We start from the raw sequence: 14,794 nt of genomic DNA on the forward strand, positions 1-14,794 counted from the left end.
TGTGCGTGCCCACTTTATTTGAACGGGGAAACAAGACGCACGTGGCAGGGCATGGCGTAGCACCGCACAACAAAGATACACCTGTGTGAAAACGAAAAGCAGAATAGGATAAAATGTGCTTTTAACGCTTCTTACCCTTAATGTGAATAATTCCTGCATACTGCCAAATGTTTTTTACGTCACGCGGTCTGCACGGGATGTTGTGGGAGACGAAGGTTCAGGGCGCACTGCCTGCACGGGCGAGTATGTGGGACAGGGCGTACCAGCATGTGCGCGCGTGTTAATTGTCCAGGGTTGCCTTTTGCCCAGCACATATGCCGAACCAAGTGTGCGGCAAGCAAGTTGAAAACAATTGAAAAATAACGCAAAATTGTAGAAAAACAGAATGAAAAAAAATGACGACACTCAAAATAGAAAAAAAAAATAGGATGTATGATGTGCCTCTTCAACGTTGCAAAACGTGAAGAAGGTGCTATCCTGTTTTTCGTTTTTCCCCTCCCATGGAGAGGTGTGGTCCCCGTGCTGCACATCATTACGTAACAAGAGCTGACCTACCGCGCCTTTTCATCCTTCCACTTCCTTTTTTTTGCGAAGCACTTGGATCATTTTCGCAAATTAGCAACTGTATTCCCTCGCACAAGGAGTGATGGGGGAACGCCTATTTTTTTTTTTTGTTCCTCTGGGGTATGTAGGACTAGTTCAAATTCAGCACATGTACCGTTCATACAACATTTTAAAGCGTATTTTTTTTTTTTTACGAAAGTTCGCTTTTAAAGCCCCATTATACGCATGTATGTGCTGAACGTGTTTGACGAACAGTAAAAGGGAAAAGAGGACTGCCTCTTCATTCATGGTTATGATTCCCAGGGTTCATACAGAAACAGTTTTCCTATCCGCGTATGCACGTGTGTGCGAACATGCCCATTTATATATACGTACATTTGTGTAAACGTATATGTTCACCCTCAAGAGGCAACCATATGGCGATGATTTTGCGCCTCAATTTGTTTTTATAAAGGGGGTGCAATTGGGGTTTCATTTTGTGGGGAAAATTATCAGTTAAGTTATCACAACAGAGTAGGAAAAAAAAAAAAAAAAAAAAAAAAGCATTTTGTTCTTTACTTTTTTTACACCTTTCGGCGAGGAACCCAAAATGATATTAACCTGTTTGATTCGTTTTCTTTTATTTTCTGAGGAACACAGGTTGTGATGCCATGAAAAAAACAAAGTTAAAAAATAACATAAGGAAACTGCACCTAAGGTGTAGTTACTACATAACTGTGCATATTTAAAAGTGCTTCGTTAAAATAAGGCAAATAAGCATCATGCGTGCTTTTCCTGTGCGAAAAATTTCTTGGTTCCAACGGAGAGGGAACCTCATATTAGTGCTGCGCTGTGACGCACTCCACCCCGTCGATTTTGCCAATTTGAATCTACATTTTCAGTTACAAAATTGATTATCCTAATGGATACTTTTTTTTTTTATCTTGTTAATTTTAGAACCCCTTTTAAAATACGTAAAAAGGGGTTCCTTTTTTTTTTGTGATTTTGTTTTGTTTTTTTATATTTGTTCCCTCAAAGTTTGTAATTAGTGAAGGGGGGAAGGAGCTGCATCCTGTTATGCCGCATCTCGCCACGTGGTGTCACATCTTGTCCCTCCGCTCCGCTCTGCGCCTCGCCGCACGGCATCTTCCACCCTTCACTTATCCTATTCAGAAAAATGCCAGTAGTCGGAGGAGCACACGTAATACCCATGAGTAATGAAAAAAAAAAAAAAAAAAAGCTTATCATTTCGCGCAACAAATAATGGGAAACCCATTAATCATTCAACTTGTGCATGCATATAAAAACGTACATACCGGTTTGCACTCTCTTCGGAGCAAATTCCACTTACCGCGACTACTTTGTGGATTTACACCAAAGTGCAATTTTTATAAAAATTTGAAAGTTGATTTTTTAGCGGTGTCTCTACACAGCCAAATTGTATGTAACATATGTGTTACCCCCACAAGGTTGCACACGATGCACATGTCTACCTCTTGATCATTCTTTTTTCTCGCCAGCGAATTACACAATCGTCAGTGATGGGTACGGGGAAAAGGGCGTAAAGAAGACCTATGAAGATGAGTTTTTTATCTGCGAAAATTTGAAGACATTCAACAAGAGCTTGCACCCCAATTTTAATTTTTCGTAATAGAAATGTGCATGAAACTGAGTACACCTCCATTGAGGGGGTTCTATTTGTGTCATTCGTAGCTATTCCCACAGCTTTGTATTCCTTTGACGTCGTTTTTGTTTCCCCTTCCCGATGTGCCATTCTCTTGTGTAAGATTCCTCCACACAGTTCGCACCCCTTTCCCGTTTCTCCTTTTTTTTGCAGCTGCTTTTGCCTGATCGATGGACATAACGGAAAAAACACGGCCACTTTTTTGAAGAAAAATCTGGCACAGGAATTGTCGAACAGTTTTGCGGCCAATCAGGAGACCTACGAGGGGACTCTTCCAATACCAGACCACTTCATCAGAATTGTAAGTTTTAAAATTAGCACATTTGATGTTGCTGGTATGGGTAGCCATTCCGCCATGAAGAAAGTTAAAAAAGGGGCATCTTTTGCCTTATGCCACTTTATATAAACACACTACAGTTTGCGTGTGTACCGTTTTTTTTCATTAATGTGGGGATACCCTTTGTGGGATGCTTCCCCTCTCCATGTGCTCACGCCCACCTTGCTGTAAATTTTTTAGGGTGTAAATAATGCGTGCAAAAAAATCGACGAAAAATTATCCGTGCAGTTTCCCGGGTGCAGAGGTAAAACGAAAAAGTTTATTAAAAAGTAAACTCCCCAAAAGGGAGGAAATGCAAAACGGTCAGATCTTTTACACAGCACATAATTGAACGTGAAAAAGGTGCCCTCAGCACATTGCTAGTGTTAAGAACTTGGTGATTCATTCAGGGGAATCACCCCTTGTGTGTAACATTTGCCTTTTTTCCAGACGGAGCCACATGTGTAATTATTTTAATTAAGGATGATTATGCGTATATAATAAATGTAGGAGACTCATCGGCGTATCTGTGCAGATTTTTGAATAATGCCAACCAAGGTGCGTCCTAAAATTGGTTCCCTTAACTGTGCAGAAGGGGGAGTCCCTAAATGGGGTTTTATCTGAGGGGCAACTTTCGCCTTTATATGTACGTATATATGCACATATATGTGGTCACATTTTTTTTTTTTTTTAAATAACCGAGCAGCTATAGACCTAGTGGATATCCATAAGCCGTGGGTGCTGTCCGAAAAGGAGAGGATCATCAAACATGGTGGGAGGATTGAGAATGGCCGAGTGAATGACATTATCGATGTGACGAGGGCCTTTGGGGATCTTATGTAAGTTGGGGAAAAGGAGCACGTCCGCCTGGACATAGGGAGTGCATACACTTGTATGCCTTTTTCCCTTCCCCCCATTAGATCTTCTTATATTTACTCTCCCCCCACAATGCAGGCTGAAGAAATACGGGTTGCTCTGCACAGGGACATTCAAAAAATTCAAAATCAGCCCCGACGATAATTTTATTATCATGGGCACCGATGGCTTCTTCAGCTTTGTGGACGTGAACCATATAACGAATGAGATAGTGGCTTTGTCCAGGAAGGTACAGCCGAGGCGAGAGGAGTCACCGTACGTTAGTGCGCTTAATTGAAAAGGCGTGTGTGTATGAGGGGTTGTGCTAATGCCCACATACGAATATGCCTGCGTGAGTGTAACTCATCACTTCATTTTCGCAACGCTCTTTTGACACCGCGCGGTGACGTTTTTACCTCACAGGAAGAAAGGATGGTAAATGTTGAAAAGAAGAAAGCAGTGTTTGACGCCAAAAATGTGTGTAGAATTATGGTTGAGCATGCCCTTGTGGATAAGAAGTCGCAGGTATGGGGAGGACATGGGGGCTCGGCGGTTTGGCAGCAGTTTGTTAAGGAGGTTCTTCCTTCATTCTAGCGCTTGTGTGCATGTAAAAATTTGCATATGTATGTGTGCGCCCTTCCTTGCGATGTCGCACTCTGCACATTCAACGCTACGGGATATAACCGTTCAGCAGAAAATAGGCCAGCTGGACCGAAGCGGCCGCACCGGTTTGCCCCATCACTGCCGCTATCTGGCGTCCTCCTTTCTCCCATTTTCAGGACAACGTCACCGTTATTTTGATAAAGTTCTTACACAAATAAAAAGGGTTAATTAGAAGGAATGAGGAGTGGGGGTTGATTAAGTTTGATTCACATGGTCAACAAATTTTAATTATTGCAACAAGGGGAAACAAAAAAATGAGGTAAAAAAGGGGTAAATAGGGGGGCTAAAAGAGGGGTAAATAAGTGAGCCAGCAAAATGGGCTCGCAAAATGGGCCAGCAAATAAGCTCGCAAAGTGGGCTAGCCAAATGGGCTAGCCAAATGAGGTGTAAAAAAGAATTCAGTGCACACTTCCGTGCCGGCATACGCACGTATGCAGGAAGTAGCACATCAGAACAGACGCCAGCCGCTACAAACGACCTCGCAGCGTTGTCGCGCTCCTACGAAAAAAAGGGGCTCTCATAAAACATCATTAAAAGACACTCGGAATTAAGTAGTTGCTCAAATTATGGTGAATATTATCGTCATATTCCACAAGGTAGGCATTTCGCTTGACGTTATGTTTCCCTATCAGCGGCATCCTCTCATTCCCTTTGTTACTGCTATACACATTGGTGTCAATCACATTAACAATTTCTTCTTCTCCTTCCCTGAACAATTTCATAAAGGCTGTCGCAAAGGCGGACCCGACATACGGCCCTATCCACAGGGGCAACGACGTAATGTACAATTTCACCAACTGCAATATTTTTGAAACACTTAAAAAGGATAACACAACGGAAGAGATATTAAAAGAACCATTCGCTTGAAAAAATTTAAAGTATAAATAAGTGTACAGTGTGGACGTGGAGAACATTGGATTTAACGTCGTGTTCGTTACAAAAACAAAAAAGAGTAAAGAAAAAAAAATGAACAGTAAATAAAATATATGATTCATTGCATATTTTATATATTTATTGTCCACGTGAAAGAAAATTTTTTCATTTCTGCCTCCCCAGTTACATGAATTAAAAGCATCACTTCCGTACATATCTTCATAACTGCTGAACGAGTACAGTGACGTCATATTTTTCCCCTTCGCCGTGTTAAAAATGAGCGAATTTTCATTTTTATTTTCTTCCATAAATTTTTTTTTGTAATTATACAAACTTAACAACAGTAGGGTTAGCAGAAAGGTGGAAATAAATTCACAAAAAAACGTTTTCATAATTTCCTTTTTTGGTAACAGTGCATAGATAAATATACTTCCGTACATATGTGCGCATAGGATACTTGCCAAAATGCCCCCAAAGTACTGAAATGTAACGTAACACGTGGTGATTACAAATCCGTATTTTTTGGGCTCCACTAGCCATAACGCGTAGGTATATGCAGGATTGATGTGTGCCCCTAATATTACAAATAAGACATATATTAAACACCCAAAGAAGGAGTAAACTGCATGGTTGCTATTATTTTTATTTCCAGAATCTTTCATCACTTCGTATTTATCAATATCCCCCAAATCGATGTTGTTAATGTCGTTTAATTTTATCTTGCTGAATTCGTTCACATGGTCTTTAAAAATGACCGTTCCGACATTTCTGGTGAGTCCCTCCTGGGGGGGTCCTTCCTGGGTAAGTCCCTCCTGGGTGAGTCCCTCCTGGGTGAGTCTTTCCTGGGTGAGTCCCTCCTTGGTTAGTTCCTTCGCGTTTTTTTCTTCCTGCTTCTTTGCTTCGAGTTGGCCACTTTGTGTGTCTCTGTTTCCCCCTCCTTCAACATCTCCAGCGGTGCCCTTTTCTACTACCCCCTCGGAGTGTTTCTCTGACTGTGTTAGAACTTCCTGCTGATTTCCGCTCCTTTCAGCGTATCCATTTGGGGAATCCGTCTTTTTCGTCTCATCCTTCTCCACAGATCTCAACACGTCATTATTTCCACTTACCCCGTTTACACTTTTCTGTCTATCATTCGTGGAATATTCCTCGGAGGTTCCATCTCCCATCTCATGTGTGTGCACAAGGCTCTCCTTTGTTTCTTCCGCTACATATTCAATATTTTCTGACCCATTCAGGCGATTTGTGCGATTATTCCCTTCCGCTTTGCTAACCATTGGGCCCACGTTGGAGTGTTCCTCCTTCGTTTTAAAAGTTGCATCCTCTCCTTTATCCTTCTGTTCCAGTAAAATACTCGCCACATTTGTTGGCCCATTTAAATCATTTCCGTACTGCACATTGTTGATTTCGTTATCGAAGAGATTGTCGCCTGGGATAAATATGTCGTTGTTTTTGTATGGGTTAATCTGCTTCGTGTGTTTAATTACGTATTCCTCATTTTGGTTTGAATTTAACATATACACAGAAATGAAAAAAACAAAAATAAAGGATCCAATAAATTCGAAAAAAAAGTTGTACTTGTATTTCTTAAATGATTTTACATTTATCTCATCAGTTATATCTTTTACGTAATTTTTTGTATACTTTATGAGTTTCTGGATGACCTGCTTCGCATACCTTCTGAATAGGCCTTTTTGCGTTTTCATCGTACAAAAAAAAGGAAAAAAAGAGGAATATCGAAGGATCAACGGTCGGGGGGATAATCAAATCGGAGGAAATGAAGTCAACTTTAAAACTGACACGAAGTGAAAAAATGGTAAAAAGGGAAAAGAAACAAAAAAAATACCACACGTATGTATACGTATATGAGCATATATTGCGCCTGCTTGAAGAATGAAAAGGGGGAGACGCATGAAACAATTTAAAAAAAAATAAGGATAACCATAAAAATAAAATAAAGTGAACAAAATAAAGTGAACAAAATAAAGAGAACAAAATAAGGTGAACAAAATAAAGTGAACAAAATAAGGTGAAATAAAATAAACGCAGGCAAATTCAACACCCGCCTTTGCCCATTTATGTGCTGCGCAAAAACTTGTTCCGTTCTACATGCTCAAACGGCAGGAATCCAATTTTTTAAGCTTAAAAATAAGCAATGGCACAAGTGAAAAATTGTGCCCGTAATACGAACCGGCAGCGCCTTATTAACGTAGAGGGAAAGGAAAAGGCCCATATACCTGTGCGAGCATACGTGTGAAAATGCGTTGCGTACGCATGCGCAATGAGCCGAATGATTCATACACTTTCGAAACGCACGAACGAAAGTCACACATCCCCCGTTTGCAAAAAAAAAAAAAAAAAAAAAAGGAAAGAACAACAGCAAGAGCAAGAACAAGGCTGTTCACCTTATGTAAGCATACACCACTTATTTGAAAAAATTTAGCTTCTTAAAAAATGAACGAAAAACATACCATCAAAATTGATGTGTGCACTGTTTTGAGCGGGCTATGGGATAACTCCCTATCGTGCGGTGTTAATATTTATGTATGCGCAGATTTTGTCGAAAGTCCAGTTTGGGGCTTTGCAAGGTAAAACACCGCGTGGTGCGGCTTGATATGATGCGAAATGGCATAGGGGTGATTCTCCCATTAATCTCTGATAGTTTCTCTTTTATCTACCTCCAAGTTTCGCGAAAATGGCGATAACTTCCTCAAATTGGATCGAACCGAATTACTACGTTTATAATAATTGGACGAAACTGTTCGCGTGTAAAGAAAGGAAGGAGGAAAGGCATCATCTGGGTGATTATTTGGGATGCTCTTTTATGTGAAAGTGAACTAAGGAGTATTGCTTTCCTTGGGAGGTTGTTTGGGAATACAATTTTGACAAACGTCCTTTCGTGTTGTTATTTCTCCAAAGGTTTGATCACCTCACCCCATTTGGCAAAATGGACATTTTATTGCCACATATTGCAGTGTACCACGACGTTGTTGCTACGTTATTGGCATATTGCTATTTTTTTTTTTTTTTTCAATTGAGCTTTATTTTAAGCGGTGTGCTTGTACATACATGGCGACAGTTGGGTAAACCATTTCTTACAGGGAAACGACTGTTTTTTTTTTTTTTTTTTTTTTTTTTTCAAATTACATGTGTAACGCTATACGGTGAGGAGATAATAAATGTAATTCGAAAAATGTTTCCTTCGCTTATGTTCCATTAAGGTAAAGTTATGAGGAGGAAGGGGACTTTACTATTGCGCCCTTCTTCAGAAGACCCCCACAGGAGGAGGCGTTTTCATCTTACTAATGCCATTTGGAACCTCCACAACGTAAGGTACACACACACGTGTGTATGTATGTACGTATGTATATGTTTTATTTTTTGCAACATGGGGAGGAAAAAAAAACTAACACATTTGCACGTGTAGCACTAGCGAAAGGGGCCACCCATATTTTCCAGCGATTTAAGTGTCGCCCATTTTTTTTCAGGCGCTGTTATGTACGTACATCCGCACGCACGCGCGCAAGTGTGTGCACCTAAAGTGTGGCTGCTCCTCCTACTAACGCCTTCCTATAAGCTCCTACATGCAAAAGGGCTACACAAAAGACAAAAATGTATTAGTAAAAATTTCGTGACAGTTTTATGGCTAAGTGTTAAAGCTTCCCATTACCGCGAAGCTAACTATCTGGTAAAAGCGGGAGGACGCACATTCAGGCGTTTTAAACATTGCGCAAGGGTAAAATAGGCTTCGAACTAGCTAAAACGTCTAGCCATGTAAAAGCACTTTCATAAACGCATGTACAGAGGGAAAAATAAAACATTTTTGCGAGAGTTAAAAAGGGAGCCCCTACTGGAAAATATAGAAAATGCCATTTCGAGTATGCAATAAAGGGGAAATACACTTTCTCGGGTGTCTGCAAATTGTAGGGCTTTCTAACCAGCAAGCTGCTTAGCGCGCTAGCATGTGCATACGAGCGCCCGCAACTTCTCGCCATCCAGTCCTTCCAATTTCCTACATTAGGCTGTCATTCGACTCGAAGGAACTTCTGTAGGCGGTTTTAAAAAGATAGACCAAATAAAATTAAAAAAAAAAAAAAAAAAACACGAATATGTAAAGTTCGTAAAAAAAGAGGAAAACGTAAATAAAAAGCGCGTTGGAATATCCATTTAAGACATAAAAATAAATTCATAAATAAGTACACATTAACGTGCGCGTAGGTATTTATTTGTACACAATGCAAAATATATGCCAACATCCCAATTTGTCATTTTTTTTTTTTTTTTCCCATTTTGAGATGAACTAATTAGCATATTTATTCACCGAGTTTTATTTCCAGTTAAGGAAAAAACAGCTTAAGATAATTATAGAAGCCTCTACATTTCGCGTTGCACACTGGTACATGCGAAAAGATAAGGAGGAAAAACAAATCGGCATAGAGTAGTGGGCACAAATAAGTACACATGCACTTGAATAAGCGTAAATGTACACACCTTATGTAGGCAGCTATGTACGTACGAGTGTGCGCGTGCATATAGATGACAGCACGATGCCCGCGCTATGCCTGCGCGACTCTGCACAAGGTGTGAGCAGCACCCCTTCCATGTTTGACGCGTTGTAAGGAGCATTACTGTAATTATGTTTCGCCAAAGCAGTCAGTACACGCGTGTTTGCATTCACTTCTGAGCGCATCCCTTTTGGCTAATCCTGCAAAACTCCTTGGTAGCTTTGGTAGATACATGACCGACCACCATACTTATAAGCTCATGCCTAGGCACATGCACGAGTGGTACCTACACAACTTTGAGCTAATATCAATGTCGCAGTTTTTAAAATTGAAAAAAAAGTCCCATTAACAATAACGGTGCTACCGCAATAAGTCGATTTTTTTTTTTTTTTTTCTGGGTGAAGAAGCAACATAAGTTACACTCTTCCTTTGAGACAGAACCAACGGGTTGTTGACTGAGCTTGAATTGGGAAAGACGCACGCGCGAAGGAAAAAAAAAAAAAGAAAAGTAAATAAAACAAAACAAAAGAGCATTCTTTCTACCCCCTTTCACAATTTCGAAGCGACAGACCACCGAACATGATTAAAAAAAACATCAAATTTAAGTCGGATGAGAAGCCTACAAACAAATCCTTCGGTGAGAATAATGAAAAAAAGCGGACACACTTGGATATAGGTATGTCGACGCTTGAACGCAACTTTGCGCCTTCTCCGCCCTGTGCGCAATTATATATACACATGTGTGTGCACTTTTATAGGGCACATCCGCGTTAACTTACATGCGCAAGATCGCTAACTTAAAAGCGTTCGCACATGGCAGAGTGTTGTAAAATACTGTGCCTCTAACTGCATATTTGCCTTTTCCCTGCCGATATGAAAATATGCTTAGTCCATTCTGCACAACGCTACACGTACATATAATTTGATAGAAAATGCCTCGCCGTAATATGGCATCTTCCAAGCAAGAGTTATTTGATACTTTACATTTTGTGCCGTATGTAAAATATTTTTCTTTTCTTTGTTTTTCCTTTCTTTGCTTTCTTTTTTTTTTCCTTTAAAAGGGGCAAAAAACTGCCCCTGGGGTCTTGCCAATTTGTTACACAAAGGTATGTACCTTTTAGAATTCGCAATATGGGAAAAGCGTCATATGCATGATAATTTTTTTTTCTTTCAGTTTTATTTTTTTTTCCCGTTTGCCGATCGCCCGATCAATCATTTGCATTATATATTCTGCCTTTTCCTCGGCGGGTTTCGTTTCGTGAAGCTTGCCTTCCTTCTTTCGTTCGTTTTCGTTGCGTTTCGCTTCGTGCAGTTGCCTCGCTCGTTACGCTTGCTACGCTTGTTTTATTCGCCTTGCTTCCCTCATTCGCCTCTTTCGCGTTCGCTCCGTTCCGTGTCGCTTCCTTTTCTTTCTTTTACTTTCCTTTCCTCATTTGCTTTCCCTTCCCTTCCTTTCCCTTTTTTATTTTTTAAGTTTCCTTTCAAATGTAACGTTGTGCAATACGACTTTTACCATTTACGGTAATAATGTTCATTTTGCTTGCAAGTTTATTTTATTTCTTTACGTATTTTTTCCATTTTGAATCTGCTTTTTTTTGTGAAAATGGGTTAAGCCGCTTTTCATTCACGTAGTTGTAATTGTAACTATTTGGGCATTTCATGTTTCCCACTTTGTGCTTTTTGCCCCTTCGCCTTCGCCTTCCCCTTCCCGCTTCTTCTTTTCTGTTCCCTCCTTGCCCCTCTTTCAGCTCTTACAAAAGAGTACATACAATTTTGTGCGTAGCTAATCCATTTTGCCCGCTTTTTTTTTTTTTTTGCAAAATTGTATTTTTTTAAATTTTAATTTTAATTTTAAGTTTATTCTCAATTTTAATTAATTCTTGTGCCCTCGATTATGATGCTTGCCTTGTGATATTTAAGGGAAAAAAAAAAGAAAAGAAAGAAAAGAAAAGATATGGGTACATGCACCTCTTCACTAAGAAACAAAACTCGTAAAACAAACCCACCATCCAGCAGAACATGTACGTGTACAACTGCACGATTGTACAACTTTGTGCATGCGTGTACACAGTGTGAATAAAAATATGGAACAACCCCCGCGTGCATCAAAATGTGCACGAGCGTGAGAATGAGCATGTGCATATGCATGATCATATGCCTATTGGCAAACCTACGTGAGGTACCTCCCCATGTTCATAGCCCCTTCGTAATGTGCTTAGCTGCGCAAGCACCTTATCTTGGCCATGGAAAAAGTATGCACCATGTAGAAATGACAAACGTGCACACAAAAATGGAAGTAAAGACACATTTTCCCCTACCCCCTATTTGTGCAAATTTATTTTACCTCGTAGCTTTACATTTCTATGTCAACATTAATGGAATATGAAAAGGAGATTTTTTTTTTTTTTTTTTTACCCCTGTGATGACGTGCCCTCCCCCATCATGTGCATGCGTCCATGCATACGTGTGTGTGCTTCCCATGTTGCCCTTCACCCCGTGCACCATCTTCTCCTGCTCCTTAAACGTTAATGCGCGTGCATGTACGCCCACCGAACAAGTGGCAGACATTATAACGTGTGTGAATTGTTTCATCCCAACTGAATGATAGCCCAGCACAGCAGTGGAGTGTTACGTGTCTGTATGCTTGCTTGCTTGAATGTACATATCTGACGAGCAAGAGAGGGAGGTTCCCCTCAAGTTAACAATTGATCTGCATAAAAGTTGCGCCCAGTAAACGCTGCTTAACACACAAGATATACGCCCCTTCGACGTGGCCTCCTTACACATGCATCACTCTTGTGTGACCATTAAAAGACAAAATTAAAAAAATGAGCTACTAAGATGGGTAACCAAAAAGAGGCGCAAAGGGGGTACCAAATGGGGCATAAAACGGTGTGCAAATGTTCTCATTAAAAATTATGCACAGAACCCTTTTCGCGTTTTTCACCTTATTTGCTTCAACCATGACCGTCGCTCCGCTTATCCCTTTTAGCAGTTACTATTGGGTTTGCATTATCGTGTATGCATATGTGTACACGTATGTATGTAACTATCATCTTGTGCGTATGTGTGCAAATGTTAATATTGTGAAGCTCCTTCGTTGACACGCCACTGCTCGTGCTCCATTGTGTAGATGTGTCCGCGCGGGTGTTCTTCCCACAATTTCGCACATGCGCGTGCAAACGTGTGTGTATATTTATCCCCCTTTCGCAATGTACCCCTATACACATGAACCCTGAATGCCCCCTTCCACCCCCCAACCAGTCAAAGACAGAAAGAACACAAGAAGGAGACTCTCCATCAGCACAAAGGGAGAACTGCCAAATGACACGGACGAAATAAAGAGAAGCATTCAAGAGCTGAAGGACAATGAAGATAGGTTTAAAGAATCATCGGAAAATGATTCGCATACAAAAGTGGAAATAACCCCAGTGAAGGAAGAAGAGGGAAAAAAATGTGAAGAGATAAAAAAAAAAATAAAAAATAGATCGTCCGTAGCAGGAGTGAGAGCATCCCATTTTCAAGAAGATTTCGAAAAGAAGTGTGTAAAAATTAAAGGTGAAGTTGACAAATTAAATGAAAATGGAATAGGCTACGTATGCAGAAAAGGGTTAAAGCCGGAAAGCCCTAATCAGGATGATTTTACAATTATCACGACGGAGAACTTAGCTCTTTATGCCATTTTTGATGGCCATGGGCCATATGGACATGATGTGTCCAATTATGTGCAAAAGGAATTACCCTACATGATTATAAAGAACGAAAATTTTTTAAAAAATCCGAAAGAGGTCTTCACGAATGCCTTCCTAAGTATTCATGCCAACATAGAAAAAACGACCAATGCATATTTGGAAGAGTTTGCCAACAAACACAAGGGAAACAGCAAAGGTGGGAACAGCAAAAGGCTCCCATTGAACAAGCAGAGGAACAGCTCCGTCGTAAGTACTCACTTCGATTTAAATATGAAACAGCTGGGCAACTCGGATGACGAAGAGGAGGAAGACGACGATGATGACGACGATGATGACGACGATGATGACGACGATGATGATAACAATCTTAGCGAAAACTCCAATTCAGGCGACAAAGACAGGTATGGCCACACCGATAGTGACAGCAACAGTGATAGTGACCACCACAACGATAGTGATGATAATGAGGGTGCGAAGAATTCCCATTTGAAGGTGAAAAAAAGCGAATCCAAGAAACGCGCGAACGAGAAGGATAGCACCAAAAGGGAGAAGGGACAAACATTAAACAAAAAAAAGAAAAAAAAAAAGAAAAAAAAAGAAGCCTATTTTGATAGCACAATGAGTGGAACCACGGCAACAATAATAGTCCATCTTTTTCAGGAAAAGAAATTATACGTGGCTTATGTGGGGGATTCTAGGGCCGTACTGGGCAGGAGGAAAAAAGGATTTCCAAATGTGCTGGAGGCCTTCGATCTGACGAAAGATCATAAACCCAATTCCGCGGCTGAGAAGAAAAGAATTATAAATTCCGGTGGCCAAGTATTGAAGCTCGAGGGGGACATACCCTACCGCGTTTTTTTAAAAAATAAGTTTTACCCGGGCTTGGCCATGTCAAGGTAGTGCCCTCATGTTGACTGTACCCGCGAGGGGATCAATTTGCACATACGTGTGCATTTCTTGATTTCCCGATGAGTCTACTTCGCCCTGCACACCGTGTGAATACCTAATGTGCATACCGAGCACATACGAAACGGAAATGAATTTCATCCGATCCGTTTTACACAGGGGCTATTTATTCTACAATCGTGTTGTGCATATTCACATGGCATGTGTACATCCGGATGTATGCCTTTTTTTTTTTCTACCACCCTACCTGCACACAGAGCCATTGGAGACACGATCGGCCACCAGATAGGTATAATTTCCGAGCCCGATTTCATGGAAATTAACATTAACGAAGATGAAGACATCCTCGTTTTGATATGCAGTGACGGAGTGTGGGAATTCATTTCTTCGGAGGAGGCCATTAACCTGATCTACGAATTTGGATACGACAATGTAATGGCTGTTATGTGCGTGTGTGCGTCTGTACGTTTGTACGCCTGTACGTACGTGCGCATGTTGTCCCGCTTTTCGCTTCCGACGCGATTGTATAGCTGCGGATGCTAACCGTGTGAGGCCTCCCTTTTTTAAACCTTTAATGTCGATGCGTACTTACCCCTTTCGTGCCCCACCCCTTAAGGTTCAAGACGCAGTGGAGAACTTAGCCAAGGAATCCTGGGACCGCTGGCTAAACGAAGAGGAAAACATTGTGGATGACATAACCATACAAGCTATATATTTATCAGAAAAATGCAAAAAAAAAAAAAATAAAAAATAATTAAAT

The 14,794-nt window shown here is 40.6% G+C and overlaps 3 protein-coding genes across 3 annotated transcripts, besides 9 other annotated features; 2 read left to right on the forward strand and 1 right to left on the reverse strand.

Moving 5' to 3' along the window:
* Positions 1-1,720: 1,720 nt before the first annotated feature.
* PVX_123245 (Protein phosphatase 2C containing protein) lies at positions 1,721-4,219 on the forward strand (the record flags this gene model as incomplete). Its single annotated transcript, XM_001617162.1, has 9 exons — positions 1,721-1,757; positions 2,064-2,190; positions 2,381-2,528; positions 2,745-2,808; positions 2,994-3,101; positions 3,250-3,382; positions 3,498-3,648; positions 3,822-3,923; positions 4,178-4,219. 9 exons carry the CDS (start codon positions 1,721-1,723, stop codon positions 4,217-4,219), a joined length of 912 nt encoding a protein of 303 aa, XP_001617212.1.
* Positions 4,220-4,591: 372 nt separating this feature from the next.
* On the reverse strand, positions 4,592-6,637 carry PVX_123250 (hypothetical protein, conserved; the record flags this gene model as incomplete). The annotated part of the gene is made up of 1 exon (XM_001617163.1): positions 4,592-6,637. The coding sequence occupies one exon, from the start codon at positions 6,635-6,637 to the stop codon at positions 4,592-4,594; it is 2,046 nt and encodes a 681-aa protein (XP_001617213.1).
* A 126-nt stretch (positions 6,638-6,763) lies between these two features.
* Positions 6,764-6,835: a microsatellite.
* A 1,235-nt stretch (positions 6,836-8,070) lies between these two features.
* Positions 8,071-8,121: a microsatellite.
* A 766-nt stretch (positions 8,122-8,887) lies between these two features.
* Positions 8,888-8,907: a microsatellite.
* A 485-nt stretch (positions 8,908-9,392) lies between these two features.
* Positions 9,393-9,467: a microsatellite.
* Positions 9,468-10,928: 1,461 nt separating this feature from the next.
* On the forward strand, positions 10,929-14,788 carry PVX_123260 (hypothetical protein, conserved; the record flags this gene model as incomplete). The annotated part of the gene is made up of 4 exons (XM_001617164.1): positions 10,929-11,457; positions 12,701-14,024; positions 14,292-14,466; positions 14,651-14,788. The coding sequence occupies exons 1-4, from the start codon at positions 11,391-11,393 to the stop codon at positions 14,786-14,788; spliced, it is 1,704 nt and encodes a 567-aa protein (XP_001617214.1). The 5' UTR covers positions 10,929-11,390.
* Positions 12,003-12,050: a microsatellite.
* Positions 12,279-12,298: a microsatellite.
* Positions 12,469-12,518: a microsatellite.
* Positions 13,570-13,697: a microsatellite.
* Positions 14,703-14,740: a microsatellite.
* Positions 14,789-14,794: the final 6 nt, after the last annotated feature.

Source organism: Plasmodium vivax, chromosome 14, assembly GCF_000002415.2.
Source record: "Plasmodium vivax chromosome 14, whole genome shotgun sequence".
NCBI classification, from domain to species: Eukaryota; Apicomplexa; class Aconoidasida; order Haemosporida; family Plasmodiidae; genus Plasmodium; species Plasmodium vivax.